This window comes from Epargyreus clarus, unplaced genomic scaffold, assembly GCF_041222505.1.
Source record: "Epargyreus clarus isolate Ecla_fem2 unplaced genomic scaffold, WU_Ecla_fem_2.2 ptg000001l, whole genome shotgun sequence".
Lineage (NCBI taxonomy): Eukaryota > Metazoa > Arthropoda > Insecta > Lepidoptera > Hesperiidae > Epargyreus > Epargyreus clarus.
This window is the reverse complement of record NW_027332209.1, coordinates 10397243-10413930: the sequence shown is the minus strand read 5'-3', so window position 1 is coordinate 10413930 and position 16688 is coordinate 10397243. Positions and strand designations below refer to the sequence as shown.

The following is a 16688-nucleotide window of genomic DNA, read 5'->3' as shown; positions in this document are numbered from 1 at the left end:
GTGGCAGCACTTTTATTTTATTATTTGTCGTTTTTATTTGTATTCTTTGAATTCACTATTAAATAAAAAACAAATTAAAATAAAGCAATCAAAATATTTGGAAGATGCAAATATTACTATTATTTGCATTTTTATAGATTACAGGTTAGGTCACATTGTGAAAAGTTGAACGTTTCTTTCTGAACGATAACTAACAATATGACATTTGTTGAACTCGAAAGCAAAAGATTTTTCATATTTTCTTTTCATACAAGAATGTTATCAAAATAGATAATGATTATGCGGCAATATACGTCTCTAGTAAGCTGAGGTCGAAGCTAGGTGGTGCGAGACATTTATTATAAAATTAAGTGTTAGATAAGATGGTGTTGTCGTGAAGGATAGCATGTTGTGAAATACTGATATTGTTATTTTTGCACAAAATATAATTCATGTTATGTAACGGATGTTGGTTCGTTATCGTTAATACCGTGTCGTGGGCAAGATGAGAGCGGTCGGTTTGATCAGCGGCGGCAAGGACAGCTGCTACAACATGATGCAGTGCGTCGCCGCCGGCCACACGATCGTGGCTCTGGCCAACCTCCAACCCCAGCATAAAGGTTACGTTCGTCACTTAATGCGACCTAAATGCGTATATATTCTAACATGGTTATTGTTCACATTACAAGTTTAGACAATATGTTAACTAATTTGTTACACCACATGTGAACTTAGTGTTTAAAATTGTTATGTGCATCCCTTTTAGGTAACTAACATCAAATATGTTGCAGAATTACTATTTCAATATTTCGCTTTAATATTAAAAAACAGTGACTATGTATTTTTTTTGTATATCTTGGATTGGAACATAAATACCTACTTTACTAATACTGTTAAATTTTACAGATGAGCTGGATAGCTACATGTATCAAACAGTAGGACACCAGGGCATCAACCTTTATGCCGAGGCTATGGGGCTTCCTTTGTACCGTGAAGTTATATCAGGTGTGGCCGTTGACCAGGGCAAGTCATATAAACCAAGCGATAATGATGAGGTTGAGGATTTGTACAGGCTCCTGTCTAGAATTAAGGTTTGTATTTAACTTACTGTTTTGAATTTTTTACTCAAATAGGTATAATTACAGATCTATAGATAATGCAGTATTTTTAATATGCTATGATTTTTTTGTAGTATTACTTGAATTCAAATAGTTACGTTAAATATATTTGCTTAGTGCATGTATAATAATTATATACCCATTTAACAAATGTAATTTAGATATAAATGTATCAAATAATTCTTATAACAAATAGGTATTTGTTATAAGAATTATTTGGATTAAAAGGACTGATTTATTATGTAATTTTATAGATAGTGCATTCCAGTTTCTTAAACCAAAATTTTATTTGAAAACATACTTTAATATAATTATAATATTTTTTATAAGATAAAGAGTTATAGAATACTTTATACTACTAAAATCAAAACAATTGTTTTCATTTTTTTCTATTAAAAATGTAAATGTAAGCATTTTTATATTTTTCCTCCAATTTTGATAACCCTGCTTGCCTACACTCATTTTATCTTAAACTAATAGGGTTAAGAAAAAATAATTAAAATAATTAATTCAACTGTATATTTTGTCACATTGACCTTTACTCTAACTCATTGTCATTGCAGATGTGTGATTAATTGAGTTTGTGATTATATAGAAACATGCTCCTTATCTTAATTACATAGCATTTGTGACAGATAACAAACTATTACATAAGTGCAATAATATTTTAGCTTCACAAATTTGCTTAGTCAAGTTATCTGCAATGTTTTTCATGACTTGTTTTAGGATGAATTAAATATAGAAGCTGTGGCGTGCGGGGCTATATTATCTGATTATCAAAGGATAAGAGTGGAGAGTGTGTAAGTATATGTATAATTATCTTAGACATAACAGTACTTTTGTTTCTTGCAAAATTTATAAACAATCACAGTGCATGCAAGCACAGCATATCAGGAGGATTATAATCAGACACAATACAAGAATATGGTTTATTTAGATTATTTTGCTAGCACCTTTATAAGAAATTGATTGTTTTTTCTGAATGGAGAATATCAGTTGGTAGTGTAAATATATGTTGCAAATATTTTTATATCATTGCAGTTAATAATCAATTAACATCATAGTCATGGAATTAAATAAAATTGACTATTACTCCAAAAAAATTGACATTAAATTTATAATGGGGTAAATGTATCATATGTAAAGTACTACAATGTTAACAATATATTACCTAAATGTTCAAAAACCAAAATCTATAAACTGGGAATCATAAGTTTTAAATCTTGACAAAAGCAAAACTCTCAACAATGTAAAAAGCAGCATTTATCCAATAGCAACAAATACAACGTAAAATAATTAAACTATGTAATGTAAAATAAACAAAAAGCTGATATTCTTCATAAAGGCTGTGCTTTGTTTTAATTAAATTCCTTTAGGGTAAATAAGAAATATTGTTTTAGATGCCAAAGGCTTGGTCTAGTGTCCCTCGCATATTTATGGAGAAGGAACCAGAAGGACTTACTGCAGGAAATGATAGCTAGCGGTGTTGAAGCAATAATTATTAAGGTTCAACATTTGTCAATATGTTGTTGTGTGCAATATAAGAAACTATAGGGATTATCATTTGAATATGAAATTGAAACTTCTTTATGCAATATATTAAAGCAATAACTTCAAAATTAATCATAGAAGTAAATATTGTGTATAGTGCTTTACAAATGGAATGTATTCATATAATATTAGAAAGAAGTTTCACTTTAACATAATATTCATTGTAATATATTTAAATCATGAGACATCATCTATCATATTGAAGTTTAAATATAAACTACATAAGAGTGACTACACTGCCTGACCCTTATATTTATGACATAATTATGTTTATTTCTGGGTGATTGACATGCATTGAAAATAAATACTTGAATACTTTTTTGGCAAATCAATAATATATTATATTCATTATGTTTATTTCCGTATTGCTATGGAACTTGCATCTAAGACACTGGGAGACATTTCTTATAGCTAAAGCAAATAGAATACAATAAATTAAACAAAAAAGGAAATATAGGTTTATTTATTATCTTAGATTATCTATATTGATTTAATACTTTTGTTTATTTATGTTTGTTCTCATAATATACTTCTGGTACATAGTATGTACTTTTGCTACAAAGTAACAAAATATATATACAACTGTAATGGTTCTTATGTGGTTAAAGACTATATAATTTTTGGCTCGACTTGGCAGAGGCACTGCCGTGCCTCCAGATATTATTGGGATTAACTTATGAATATTTTAAATTTATCATTTTTTTACAAAAAACGATTAAATTTATATGTTCTTTACCTTTTAGTCTATGTAGTATAAAATTTATTAATCATGAATCGTTTTATGTTCATTACTATAAAACAGGTTGCAGCACTAGGTTTGGACCCCAGGGTTCACCTGGGTATGACGTTACGGGACATCCAGCCCCATCTCCTAGTCATGCAAGAGAAGTATGGACTCAATGTGTGTGGGGAAGGTGGCGAGTATGAAACCTTCACGCTCGACTGCCCTCTCTTCCGCAAGAAGCTGGTTATGTGAGTATTGCATTTAATTCTATATCTGTATTATTTGTTTTGTTATTTGTACATATTGTTGTTCTATTTCCTTCATAAGTGTGTGCGCTAACTTTAATGGTCATATACTAATTAAAAAAAAAATTAATGATTTTGGATATGGGAATAATTGATATATTATTTAAAGTTAAACCACATTCAATTATTTAATTTATATGTACAATTCAAACAAGGCAATATTTTAATTACTTTTTCGTCAAATAAATCGTATTTACCTCATCAACAGTGATGACACAGAGCTTGTTATACACAGTGAAGACCCAGTTGCGGCAGTTGGTTATTTAAATTTGAAACTACATGTGGAAGAGAAGGAAGCTTTCGACGGAATTATTAAACTACCTCCTACTGTGAAAAACTCATTAGATTTTGTAAACAATTTGAGCGATACAGTGTTTAGCGATATAAGTGATATAGAATTAAGTGAAACTGAGCTAGAGTCGATTGAGAAGTTGGAGAAAGAGGAACAGAAGAAGGAGGATAGGACGGATGTTTGTAACGCGGAAGACAGTCAAAACGATAGTACAGAGAGCATAGAAGACGGTTTTGATTATGATGATTTGATGCACAGCGAAAGTGAAAGGCAACCTGTAGTGGACCACAGCTCAATATACGGGAACAGGCACGGCTGGTACTTCATTGGAGGTATTGTCGGTGAAGGCGTGGACACCGTCGTGGCGACGCAGGATGCCATGAAGAAACTCATTAGTAGGTAAACTTGTGCTTGAGCTTTATTATACGAATTTTTTGATTTATTTTTTGTTAGCAAATAAAACTGTAGTCCATCTGAGGTGAAATTGTAGTATCTGCAATGGCAAAGAACATGTTCCAAAAAAATAATGGGATGATCTTATTTACAGTTGATTTCATTTGTGATGCCAGGTTCAATCTCCGTTCAGGCATCTAAACCATGAATTTAGACTTATTTTCTGGGTCTGGATATTAAGCCATTATTTGTGTTCGTTCATGGTAGCTACGATAAAGGGCTTTGTAGAGAAGGGCTAGGAGTGTAGTAAACATCATTATTGCGAATATTCCATCTACTAAATATCAGTGACAATATAGTGTACGATACATCGTTCAAGGAAAAATGAACTACGGTACAATTCATAATAGTGAAGGAATAATTAACGTTATAATTGATCGTTTCGACCTTAGAGACTGATGTAACATACAAACTCGAGCCCATTATTGTACACACACACCTACGCTAGACCATACATTGTCTGCAATATTATTGCTATTGATTACATCTTTTATACGATTTTTGTCACAAAGCATTGATCACGAGCATTTCGCCCACACTATATTACAAACAGTGTCGTACTGGCCATATAGACGATGTGGCGTTTGCCAGCGCTTTACGCGGGATTATTAAAAGATAGGCCAAGATCAAGAGCCTATCTTATAATAGTTCATATTTATCAGATACAATCTTATTTACCATGGACGTAACTATAGCTTTCCGCTCTTGGTAGGAATGGATGGGTGGAAAAAAATGGTTTTAAACCAGAAATAGATATGGTAATGGTGACCCACAGTCGAATGAGTCTAATTACACCACACACTTCACACATTCTCATCACATAGTTTCCCCTATATATTTCTAGAACTATGCAAAACTAGTAGTTATTGGTCTGTCGTGTTGCAATACATTGTATAGTACAATTAAGATAACACACTATCCAAAGTTAGATTCTACGCAAGTAGTTGTTATCTTAACTCTAGACTTACAATATTGTGTTTATTTATTACACATAAATATAGCTATTAGTTATCGACGTAGACATCTTTGTTTGACATCGTTCGTCGTAGTGATCACGTGTCTAAGACATGCAAGATGCATAAATTAATGAAGAAATATACAAAAATATACACAGTATACAAATAAATAGATGAATAAGTAACTACTAATAAAATATGATACATAAATTATGAGAGTGAATGAGATAATTGTACTGGTGCGTAAATTTCGAAAGTAGAAGATTTAAATGCACACCATGCCTGAAGATTTCTGTAATTGTCTCGAAATAAATTAAGAAGCGTATTTAAATTCTGTGACATAAGTTGAAACATTTAATAGTATGTTGAAAAGATGAAAGTTTTTCTTCTGTTTGAAGTCATTTGAACGAATCCTAAGTGGATGATTTATCATCAAACTTTTGCTAGATACCGATCACCTATCACAATGAGAAAAAATTTCATGTTTTAGATAGTCTAGTCGAACCTATAACCTCTTAACGGCTTCGAAACGGTACTACGGCGTTAAAGAATAAAGTAATTTTTAATTTATTTTTCTGTTAAAAATAAGGAAATCTCAAGAGTAAAAGGTTCAGGCTCTTCAGGTTTAATAAACGAGTAAAGGTTTTGAAACTCGAGTAAATGTACTTGACTGCAATATGCATTTCAATAGATAGCATTAGCAAGTCGAGTATACTTGAGATACATTTTAGTTCAAGTGTTTTCGATGGATTTTTATTGCTCTTACTTTAGACGATTATAGGGCACGTATTGTTTGCATTTTACGAATCATCATCATCGTCATCATCAACCTATTACTGCGCCACTGCTAGGCACGAGTCTCCTCTCTCAATGAGAAGGATTAGGCCATAGACCACCGTGGTAGCCAAGTGCGTATTGGTAGACTTCACATACCTTTGAAAACTTTTTTTTTTATTTCTCAGGTATGCAGGTTTCCTTACGATGTTTTCTTTCATCGTTTAAGCACGTGATAATTAATTTCTAATGTGTGACAATGAACCATATGAACCATACATAATAACTATTATTCTTCTTGTTTAAGACCAAAATAACGCATGATCCTTAATTAAAAATAACCTATATATATATATATATATATATATATATATATATATATATATATATATATATATATAAATATATATATATCGATATTATATCTTAAATGACGTGGACGCGGGTAAAGCTAGTGTATATATAATTATGTAAATTTTCAGATTTGCTGCAGTCTGAAAACTTGGTACTGACGGATGTGTGCTCAGTGAACATATACATGCGCGACATGGAGGACTATGGGGCGCTGAACTTGGTGTACGCGAACCATTTCTGCTTCCCCAATCCCCCCACAAGGGTGTGTGTGCAATGCCCTTTGCCAAATGACGTTGGACTTATTATGGATGCTGTAAGTTTTATTGAATAAGCCATCACTATGAATTACAAAATGTAGCTAAAAACTATATATAACGTATCATATGTTAAATATAGTTTTATCTCTTTTTCGGCATATTATTTAAGAAATCCATCAATAAGATGTTGAAAGTTTATTACTATTACTATATATTAAACGTTACCATCATGTTTTTCATATATTCCTAATTCAAAAGTCATTACGAACTAAAGCCCTTTTTAACTAAAGAAGTACATATTGATAAATAATATGTACTTGTATAAAATAGATTTAATGTATGCAGTGATATTGACATGTAAATATTTTACTCATAGTAGTTGACCATGAGAAACGATTAGCATTTGTCACATTAATCCGATTAAAGTAATATGTGATAAAACTTTGTATTTTTTTATTTATAAACAATTGAAGACGTTTTATGGTATTTTCCTAGGTCGCTCACAAACCGACGAATGAAAGCGTGAGTGACACGGACGGGATTAACTGTAAGGAAAGGATGACGATGCATGTGCAGGGTATATCGCATTGGGCGCCGGCTAATATCGGCCCTTATAGTCAAGCTTTCAAGGTTAGTATTTTATTAATATAATTGTACTTTTATTCATTGAAATATGGTAATTGTAAATGTAGATTTGTGAGAAACTTGACAAATATTTCATGAACAATTATTGCAAGTCTAGTAAAACATATACATATAGTATTAGTATGTTGTATTTACAAAATAAATTATATCTATCTAAATACACATTAGTCATATCATACAAAATAAGTATTTGAAGTGTGTTTGTTGATAATATTTGTTGTACTAATATGTACGAAGGTTATATAAATAAACGAGGAAGGTTTTTATTTACTTTGAAGATGTTTCCTTAATGTAAATAGAAGATTTGTATGATTATTAACAGGAACATGTATTATTTGCAGTTCAAGGGAGTACATTTGTCATAGGTGCATATATATTTTAGGTACTGAGTCGAAGATTATTTTGTATAAGTTGTGTCACTGAATATCAATAATTAAATAATCTACTGTATTCATTACTATATCGTCAGATATTTTGTTGTTGGACTTTCTTGAATTTAGAGAAAAATAATTGAGAATTTAGAGAAGAAGACTTTGTTTCCTTCCAAAATATACCTTTCAGTATTTGATAGTGATAGAGATATAGATGAAAGCCGTGACACGAGAATATTGTATATATATATTTTTTTATTTGGTTCACAAATTGAATGTAACACTTATTTACATAAAACAAATCTTAAAAAACAAAACAATGCAGTGTTCATTCTAAAATAGTGAACACAGCTTACATAAGAACACAAAAAAAAATATAAGATATGAATACTATTTATCAATAAACATTGGTACATTGAGAAGGTTTTAAACTGTTTTAGTTGTAAATAACAATATTGTGCAATAAATAATTTAATTTTTTCAACGATATAGAAGTAGCATGCAGTCCACCTGTCCACCTGAGTACTGTCGCTAATGAATATCTGTTATTAAGCCCAGACAAAATAAGATTGTTACTAGAGGATTAAAAAGTATGTCTCCTTTCCATCCTTAAATTCATAAGACAGCAGCGTTTAACACTGCTGTTATTAGGTAGTGGCGGTGGTGCCACCGGATTCAAACTTCAAAATTCTATCACCTTTATGTAATAAATTCATCAAAATGAATTGAGTAACGTTAATAGTGCGTGTCGTTCAGGTGGGCGAGATAGCGGGCACGTGCGGGCAGATCGCGCTGGTGCCGGGCAGCATGCGGCTGGCGGCGGGCGGGCCGCGCGCGCAGTGTGCGCTCGCGCTGCGCCACCTCGCGCGGCTGCTGCGCGCCACGCACCCGCGCGCGCACATCCGCAGCGTGGTGCAGGTGGGTGAGGTAGCGGGCAGGGCGGGCAGAGCGCGCTGGTGCCGGGCAGCATGCGGCTGGCGGCGGGCGGGCCGCGCGCGCAGTGTGCGCTCGCGCTGCGCCACCTCGCGCGGCTGCTGCGCGCCACGCACCCGCGCGCGCACATCCGCAGCGTGGTGCAGGTGGGTGAGGTAGCGGGCAGGGCGGGCAGAGCGCGCTGGTGCCGGGCAGCATGCGGCTGGCGGCGGGCGGGCCGCGCGCGCAGTGTGCGCTCGCGCTGCGCCACCTCGCGCGGCTGCTGCGCGCCACGCACCCGCGCGCGCACATCCGCAGCGTGGTGCAGGTGGGTGAGGTAGCGGGCAGGGCGGGCAGAGCGCGCTGGTGCCGGGCAGCATGCGGCTGGCGGCGGGCGGGCCGCGCGCGCAGTGTGCGCTCGCGCTGCGCCACCTCGCGCGGCTGCTGCGCGCCACGCACCCGCGCGCGCACATCCGCAGCGTGGTGCAGGTGGGTGAGGTAGCGGGCAGGGCGGGCAGAGCGCGCTGGTGCCGGGCAGCATGCGGCTGGCGGCGGGCGGGCCGCGCGCGCAGTGTGCGCTCGCGCTGCGCCACCTCGCGCGGCTGCTGCGCGCCACGCACCCGCGCGCGCACATCCGCAGCGTGGTGCAGGTGGGTGAGGTAGCGGGCAGGGCGGGCAGAGCGCGCTGGTGCCGGGCAGCATGCGGCTGGCGGCGGGCGGGCCGCGCGCGCAGTGTGCGCTCGCGCTGCGCCACCTCGCGCGGCTGCTGCGCGCCACGCACCCGCGCGCGCACATCCGCAGCGTGGTGCAGGTGGGTGAGGTAGCGGGCAGGGCGGGCAGAGCGCGCTGGTGCCGGGCAGCATGCGGCTGGCGGCGGGCGGGCCGCGCGCGCAGTGTGCGCTCGCGCTGCGCCACCTCGCGCGGCTGCTGCGCGCCACGCACCCGCGCGCGCACATCCGCAGCGTGGTGCAGGTGGGTGAGGTAGCGGGCAGGGCGGGCAGAGCGCGCTGGTGCCGGGCAGCATGCGGCTGGCGGCGGGCGGGCCGCGCGCGCAGTGTGCGCTCGCGCTGCGCCACCTCGCGCGGCTGCTGCGCGCCACGCACCCGCGCGCGCACATCCGCAGCGTGGTGCAGGTGGGTGAGGTAGCGGGCAGGGCGGGCAGAGCGCGCTGGTGCCGGGCAGCATGCGGCTGGCGGCGGGCGGGCCGCGCGCGCAGTGTGCGCTCGCGCTGCGCCACCTCGCGCGGCTGCTGCGCGCCACGCACCCGCGCGCGCACATCCGCAGCGTGGTGCAGGTGGGTGAGGTAGCGGGCAGGGCGGGCAGAGCGCGCTGGTGCCGGGCAGCATGCGGCTGGCGGCGGGCGGGCCGCGCGCGCAGTGTGCGCTCGCGCTGCGCCACCTCGCGCGGCTGCTGCGCGCCACGCACCCGCGCGCGCACATCCGCAGCGTGGTGCAGGTGGGTGAGGTAGCGGGCAGGGCGGGCAGAGCGCGCTGGTGCCGGGCAGCATGCGGCTGGCGGCGGGCGGGCCGCGCGCGCAGTGTGCGCTCGCGCTGCGCCACCTCGCGCGGCTGCTGCGCGCCACGCACCCGCGCGCGCACATCCGCAGCGTGGTGCAGGTGGGTGAGGTAGCGGGCAGGGCGGGCAGAGCGCGCTGGTGCCGGGCAGCATGCGGCTGGCGGCGGGCGGGCCGCGCGCGCAGTGTGCGCTCGCGCTGCGCCACCTCGCGCGGCTGCTGCGCGCCACGCACCCGCGCGCGCACATCCGCAGCGTGGTGCAGGTATAGTCCGCGCCAAACTTCTAGTCCGCTCTGAATTTGTTGCGCGCAGGTTTAGTTTGCATGTACTCCATTACGTAAGGGCACACTAACGCAGCTATGTACCTGTAGGCGAGAGCGGGCAGCGGACGGGTGCCGGGGGGTACCCGCGCTGTCTTCGTCCCGCTAATATGTACAGTTTGCTGTTGCGACGCAACTCGTTTCTATATTCAGAGCGAACTAGAAGTTTGGCGCTGACTCTAATATATCGACAGTTGATTTGTTGACACGGTTGTTGATGCTTGGGTCAGTTGGCTGACCGACAGTTGGTCGTAATTAAATATTACCGAGTTATGTAATATATTATGGAATAAAATAATCAAGTTCTATTGAAAAATAACTATCGTAATTAGGATGATTATCGTAATTACGTAATTTTCGATTTGTGATTTTTCAAGGCTTTTTTATATTGTAGAAATAACTGTAAATTTTACCATCATGATCTGTAACACCTTTCTTATTTAACATTAATTAAATATTGAACTCACAATAACGTTATTAGCATATTTTGTTTATTATCATCATCGTACTCGAATATTTTCTGCGTTTATTGATTGTTGACGTATGTGAAAATTATTCACGTACGTTCGTTTGTGAAAGGTATTTACTTCATTTTATTTGCAATAAAAAATTGGACAATATTATCAATTATGTGTAACCTTAAAACATATTATGCGTCATAAATGCAGCTGTTGTGTATAATTATACTAATATGTGTATGTGTGTATGCCACAGAGCGTGTGCTACGTAACGGGTGCGGCGGGGTTCGGCGGTGCCCGAGCGGCCCGGCGGCAGCTGGAGCGGCGCACAGCGGGCGCCATCGTACAGTGTGTGGCCGTGCCCGCTCTACCCCGCGCCGCCGCCGTCGAGTGGCACGCCTGGGCTCACACTGACAACAACCGATTTGAGTGTACGTATAGCTATACTCACCAAATAACGTTCGTCGTCTTGAGACCGCTCCACATTCTTGCGAGAATCTCACGAGAATGTGGAGCCGATACGAATCGGGTTTTTCTCGCGTTCTCGCGTGAATGTGGAGCGGGCTTTAAGCTGTAGCGTTACGTAGCTGCCATCATACGACCTAAACCAGCCAATTTCCTAAAACCCGCTCCACATTCTCGCGAGAACGCGAGAAAATCACGAGAAACGAGAAGCCTATACGATAGGGGTTTTTCTCGCGTTCTCGCGAGAATGTGGAGCGGGATTTAGTGTAAACAAGGCTCATTGGTGGACAAACAATGCTCTGTGTTGCAGCTTTTGCCTTCGATATTAGATGTTTGGAACTGTCGGATTCACGATGGAATTAATAGCCTTCTGATGAAGGGACGATGGTTATATGGTCCTTAGTCCGCGCATTTTTACATACAGTGCGCCAACTGAACCATGTTAACCTTCTCTTCAAGGTTTGAACCATAAGGTTGAGTCCGGTCGATCACCTACGTGTACCTATGCTTTTGCATAGGTACACGTAGGTGATCGACCGGACTCAACCTGTCGCATCAGGGCATACCATGTATTTTTATACATGGTATGCCCTGATTTGGAGTTATACCAAAAGCTCTAATATTAAGCACAAACCTTTTTTCATATGTATTTTTATCTACAGATGAAGAAACCGGTTGCAACATAGGAGAGTACAAAGTAGCTATAACAAGACGATGGAACTATGAGAATACAGTCGCAGCTATTGTATGCTCAGTGGCTACAGGTAAATATAATAAAAATATCACTCTTTTTTACTTTACAAATTATATCATCCATCTATCTCTCATATTGTCACTATATAGAAGGAAAACTTGTCGAAATTAGTACTTTAGTACTCACTAAACTTTATTTTAATAATTAGACAACATTATTATCTGTAAGGTAAGTGAATGAGAAAAATGGATATCATATCATTTTCACAAAATTTATTATTATGTTATTTTTTTGCAACCTTCTGTATAGGGGTGACAATTATTCTGTAGGAACGATTTGGCAATCACTAAATTATCACTCGTTTTGTATTGATATAATTGTTTTAAAATAACTATTTTAGCGTCATCACCTTCCACGTGCCAACTATCGTTCCCCGACGAGGAGTCGTGCCGCACGCACCGCCACCTCGCGACCAACATGAGTACGGAACATTTGGAGAGCGTGCTCGAATACGCGCTGAAGAAATTGCTCAACGACTGTCATGATAGGGAGCCCCGCCCCGCTGTCAATATGAGGATATTTTATCAGGTAGGTTAATGTGTCTAGTACGATGTGATGGTCCGATATTATGTATGGTATGGGTTCGAATCTCTGACCATTGGTTTGTCCTAGTTTTAAAAAAATGTCATTACTGTAAAATTGTAAATACTTTGTAGGCATGTGTTATTTTTTGTTATTAAAAAAAATGCCTATAATAAATGAAACATGACAATAATAATATAATTATAGTAATAGAAAGATTGCTCAGCTTATCGCTTTTATTCACACACGGGGAAGCTATCAAGTGGAAGCATTAAGTGCCATATACATTGGTTTAATTAGTCATCAATTTGGGATTTCTTTCTCCCTATTCAATAAGGAACTAATATACATGATGTGATGTAATTCAATACGACCAACAGAAATATTGTAGCCTGTTGACCTTATTGCATTGATGGACACGAAGACAATATCCTTTCATTATGTTATAGTGACGTACAATAGGACACAGAGATAGTAATAAAATATGTTACTGTCTGATAAATGTGACCTCTAATGAATGATAAATACACTCTATAAAATTTATTTACATTTCTTATCACGATGCATGACTTTGCGTCGTAGATATATAACAGCGTGACCACATGGTTAATTTCAACCATAATTCTGATTACACATATTTTTTTTTTAAACATCTCGACATACTTGTAATTTCATTCATATATTAATACATATTATTGTTTTTCTATATTTTTATTTTGTATATTGTATTTTAATGAATTTACATTTAAATTGAGAACAATACCTCATAACAGTATTTACTTTATATAATTAATTACTTACCATATTGGTTATCTGAAGATCTGGCAAAAAAAGTTAATATTTTACGAGTGTAAAGTATGACTATCATATAAAAAATGTAAATTAGTCGAAGATCGTATCAAATATTGTAACAAAAGTTTGTATTCTCAAACTGGTCATGTGGCTACAAACTCAATTGTAACCAGCTGTTACGGGGTTAGCCTGACACACGTTATTTTTATTATTATAATAAATTTATCCAATGTTTTTTTCTACCAACAATCGTCATTTGACAATTATATTCATACTAGATATTATTTAATTTGGATATTCGTTAGGTAAGTTGTATAGATTGTTTATTAAAACTGGGTAGACCATAGACATACAGTCAAAGGTACACAATGTCAGTTTAAACGCATTACCAAAATTGATATGTGTATGTGTGCGGAATAGTGTTCTTACCTTCATACTTTTTATCGATTGACATGCAGTATTAATTTTATGAGCCTGCTGTGGCATCGTAGCTTTCGTATCCAAATTATTAAAATACCATATTTCCATAGATGATTATTTATTAATATTATAAAACAAGTATTATGATATACAAATTAATACGACGACTTCCTTAGTATAAACTATTTTTCCTCAAAATGTTTGTTACATATTACCGATGATTTAATATGAGTCCATTCTGGTCGATTTATTATTCTCATCCACTTTTCACGTTCCTCACTTGATCGACTTGGTATCCTTGAAAAGATATAGGTGATACAAATATTATAATATTAATACGTCAACAAAGTTTACTTTTATACTACTTTTGTGATGCATGAAATGATCTTTATTATATTATCGACACATTATCGATATAATATGACGTCACCATTTTGTCAAGCCCTAGCGTAAATAAATAATTTAATTCTCGTATATATTTTGGTAACTTTTCATCTATCTATGAAATATATGTATTTATAGCGAGATAAATGAATATAAAATTGTAACAACTATGTATGAAACCAATTAATATGAAATTAGACCAAATATTGCTTAAAAACCTGGGATAGAAAAATCGCATTTACCTGTGAAACGTATACTTTCGTGGATTATTTTTCCTTGTAACGGTACACTTGACAATAGATCAAGACACCCTTGTAACAAAAACTCAGCAATATATTAATACTAATATTAATTTTGGTAAAATAATAAAACGCGCCGTAGTCGGGGGAGCTTAAGGCCGCTTATTCGAAGAGAAATTGACTCGCCGTCACTTTTCTTGGCATCTCGTTCTCTCTAGTAGATTATCTATATGAGTTGACATATGTCTTTATCATGCTTTGTTAGTCTTTAGCGTTGCGAAAAAATTCTAAGTCTATGGGGTAGACTATAACGTGTTTGTTCCTCAGGCGTGGAGCGCGCCGTCGCCCGCGCGGCTGTGGGCGGCGTGCGGCGCGGCGGCGGCGCGGCGCGCGGCGGCGGCGGCCGTCAGCGCCGTGCCCGTGCTCGCGCTGCACAACGCCTTCACCTTCCTCTCCATCGGCGGCCTGCGCTTCGACGAGTGAGCGACACGCGACACACGACGTACTATGGTATGCTTGATGTCGCTTCAGGAATATTAACGAAACATACTTTTTCTTTAAATATGAATGTAGCAACTATAGAGCACTCGGGTCCCTTTGAGAGACCACACATCACCGTCACGACCATCTGGAATCTACTTGCAGATGCCTAAGGACGTGTCGCTTGAGGATTAAATTGTATAAAAATTACTTGTATAAGTCGTCTCCTAACCAATTTTTTCAAACTGGAACACAGTAGCGCTTAACACTGCTGTTATTAGTCGAACTAAAAGTGGCGTTATTGCCTTGCATTGGTATTGTGGTAGAACATATCTGGGACTCATGGTGATTTTCACAGAATTCAATAGACTGCCATAATCGTCGCATCTTTTTCTGATTTATAGCAGCAGTAAAACAGCTGTTTAGATTTAAAAGGTGTTAAGCAGATTTATTTTAATGGTTTATTATTAGTAATACTTATGATAAACTATAAAAATATTTATAGATGATTTTGTATACAATAGTTATCACTTAAATCCTAGTAGATAGTAGTCCCTTTTAGATTTGAGATTAGATTGATTCCTTAGATTTGATTTAAAATAACAAAAAAATCATAATTTGACTTACAAAGTGTAATGTAACCCAGAAAACTAAAAAAATAACTATTTAATCTCCACATATGCTACATCGCTGAAGTTGGCAAAATTAAAAAAAATATATTTACAGGAAACATTTTAATACTTGTATAGTAAATTATAATAATTCAAAAATATAGTTTTTTTATTTCTTTATTACGAGATATCACCTAGATCCAAAACCATCAATTGGTCAACATTATATTTCTTGAAGCTACTAACTGCGTCGTAATTAAATGAGAACATCATCATTGAGTTTATTTTGCAATACAATGTTGAGTTATAATAATAACGCGTAATTACGTAAACACACAGATTGCATCTCGTAGCACATTACAAAGACCATGACCTCATACGCATAATTTTATTTATATATGTATGTTAATATATACTATGTTATGTGGCAAGAAAAATATAAAAATCTGGATTGCATTTGTGATATACTTTTACTCTAAATAATGGCTTGGTTATATATATTTTACAAAAGCTACCAACAAGCGAGTCTGTATTTTCTAAAATAAAAAATGAATGTACATTGAAATATATTTATAAGGTTTAGTTAGATACATTTTTCTCACAATAAAATGCCAACTGCCAACAGCAGTAATAAATAATATATTTTGATTTATTTAAAAAGGTTAATTGATTAATGGTTTGCAAATTGAGCCGCTATCTATAATAGTAAGATCTGAAAGATATTTTTTTCGTTAAATTAAGATGCATCAGTGTTTTTAATTCAATTCTATGCACTTAAAAATACTGGCTGTTATTTTAAAATGAACTATTTTAAATCATAATATAATAATGATTTGTTCTTTTGTCCCCAGGTTCCCCACTTGAAATAAGAATACAGATGCTTTATCGCCAGTTTATAAAATATATTTGCTGAATATTTTCAGTGTTTATAAAATTTTGTTAATTATGCTACCAAGTTTACTGTATTTTAAGTCAAATTATATAAATTATTTTTATTGCATATTTGCGTTTTATTTTGCTCAACCAAAAATAAAAAAC

General features: G+C 38.2%; 1 protein-coding gene across 1 annotated transcript; it reads left to right on the top strand.

The window, feature by feature from the left end:
- Nucleotides 1-162: 162 nt before the first annotated feature.
- On the top strand, nucleotides 163-16650 carry LOC140747152 (uncharacterized). Its single transcript, XM_073079462.1, has 14 exons — nucleotides 163-599; nucleotides 886-1070; nucleotides 1824-1897; nucleotides 2498-2603; nucleotides 3451-3620; nucleotides 3886-4364; nucleotides 6635-6819; nucleotides 7259-7393; nucleotides 8536-8697; nucleotides 11240-11414; nucleotides 12111-12212; nucleotides 12543-12730; nucleotides 14887-15069; nucleotides 16502-16650. The coding sequence occupies exons 1-13, from the start codon at nucleotides 485-487 to the stop codon at nucleotides 15040-15042; spliced, it is 2232 nt and encodes a 743-aa protein (XP_072935563.1). The 5' UTR covers nucleotides 163-484; the 3' UTR covers nucleotides 15043-15069; nucleotides 16502-16650.
- The last annotated feature ends 38 nt before the right edge of the window (nucleotides 16651-16688 follow it).

What these genes read in the sequence shown, in the direction of transcription:
- LOC140747152 (XM_073079462.1), top strand. Translation starts at nt 485, where the DNA reads ATGAGAGCGGTCGGTTTGATCAGCGGCGGCAAGGACAGCTGCTACAAC. An exon ending in TTGAAGCAATAATTATTAAG is followed by an intron (nt 2,604 to 3,450) that starts GTTCAACATTTG and finishes ACTATAAAACAG; the next exon opens with GTTGCAGCACTAGGTTTGGA. An exon ending in ACATCCGCAGCGTGGTGCAG is followed by an intron (nt 8,698 to 11,239) that starts GTGGGTGAGGTA and finishes TGTATGCCACAG; the next exon opens with AGCGTGTGCTACGTAACGGG.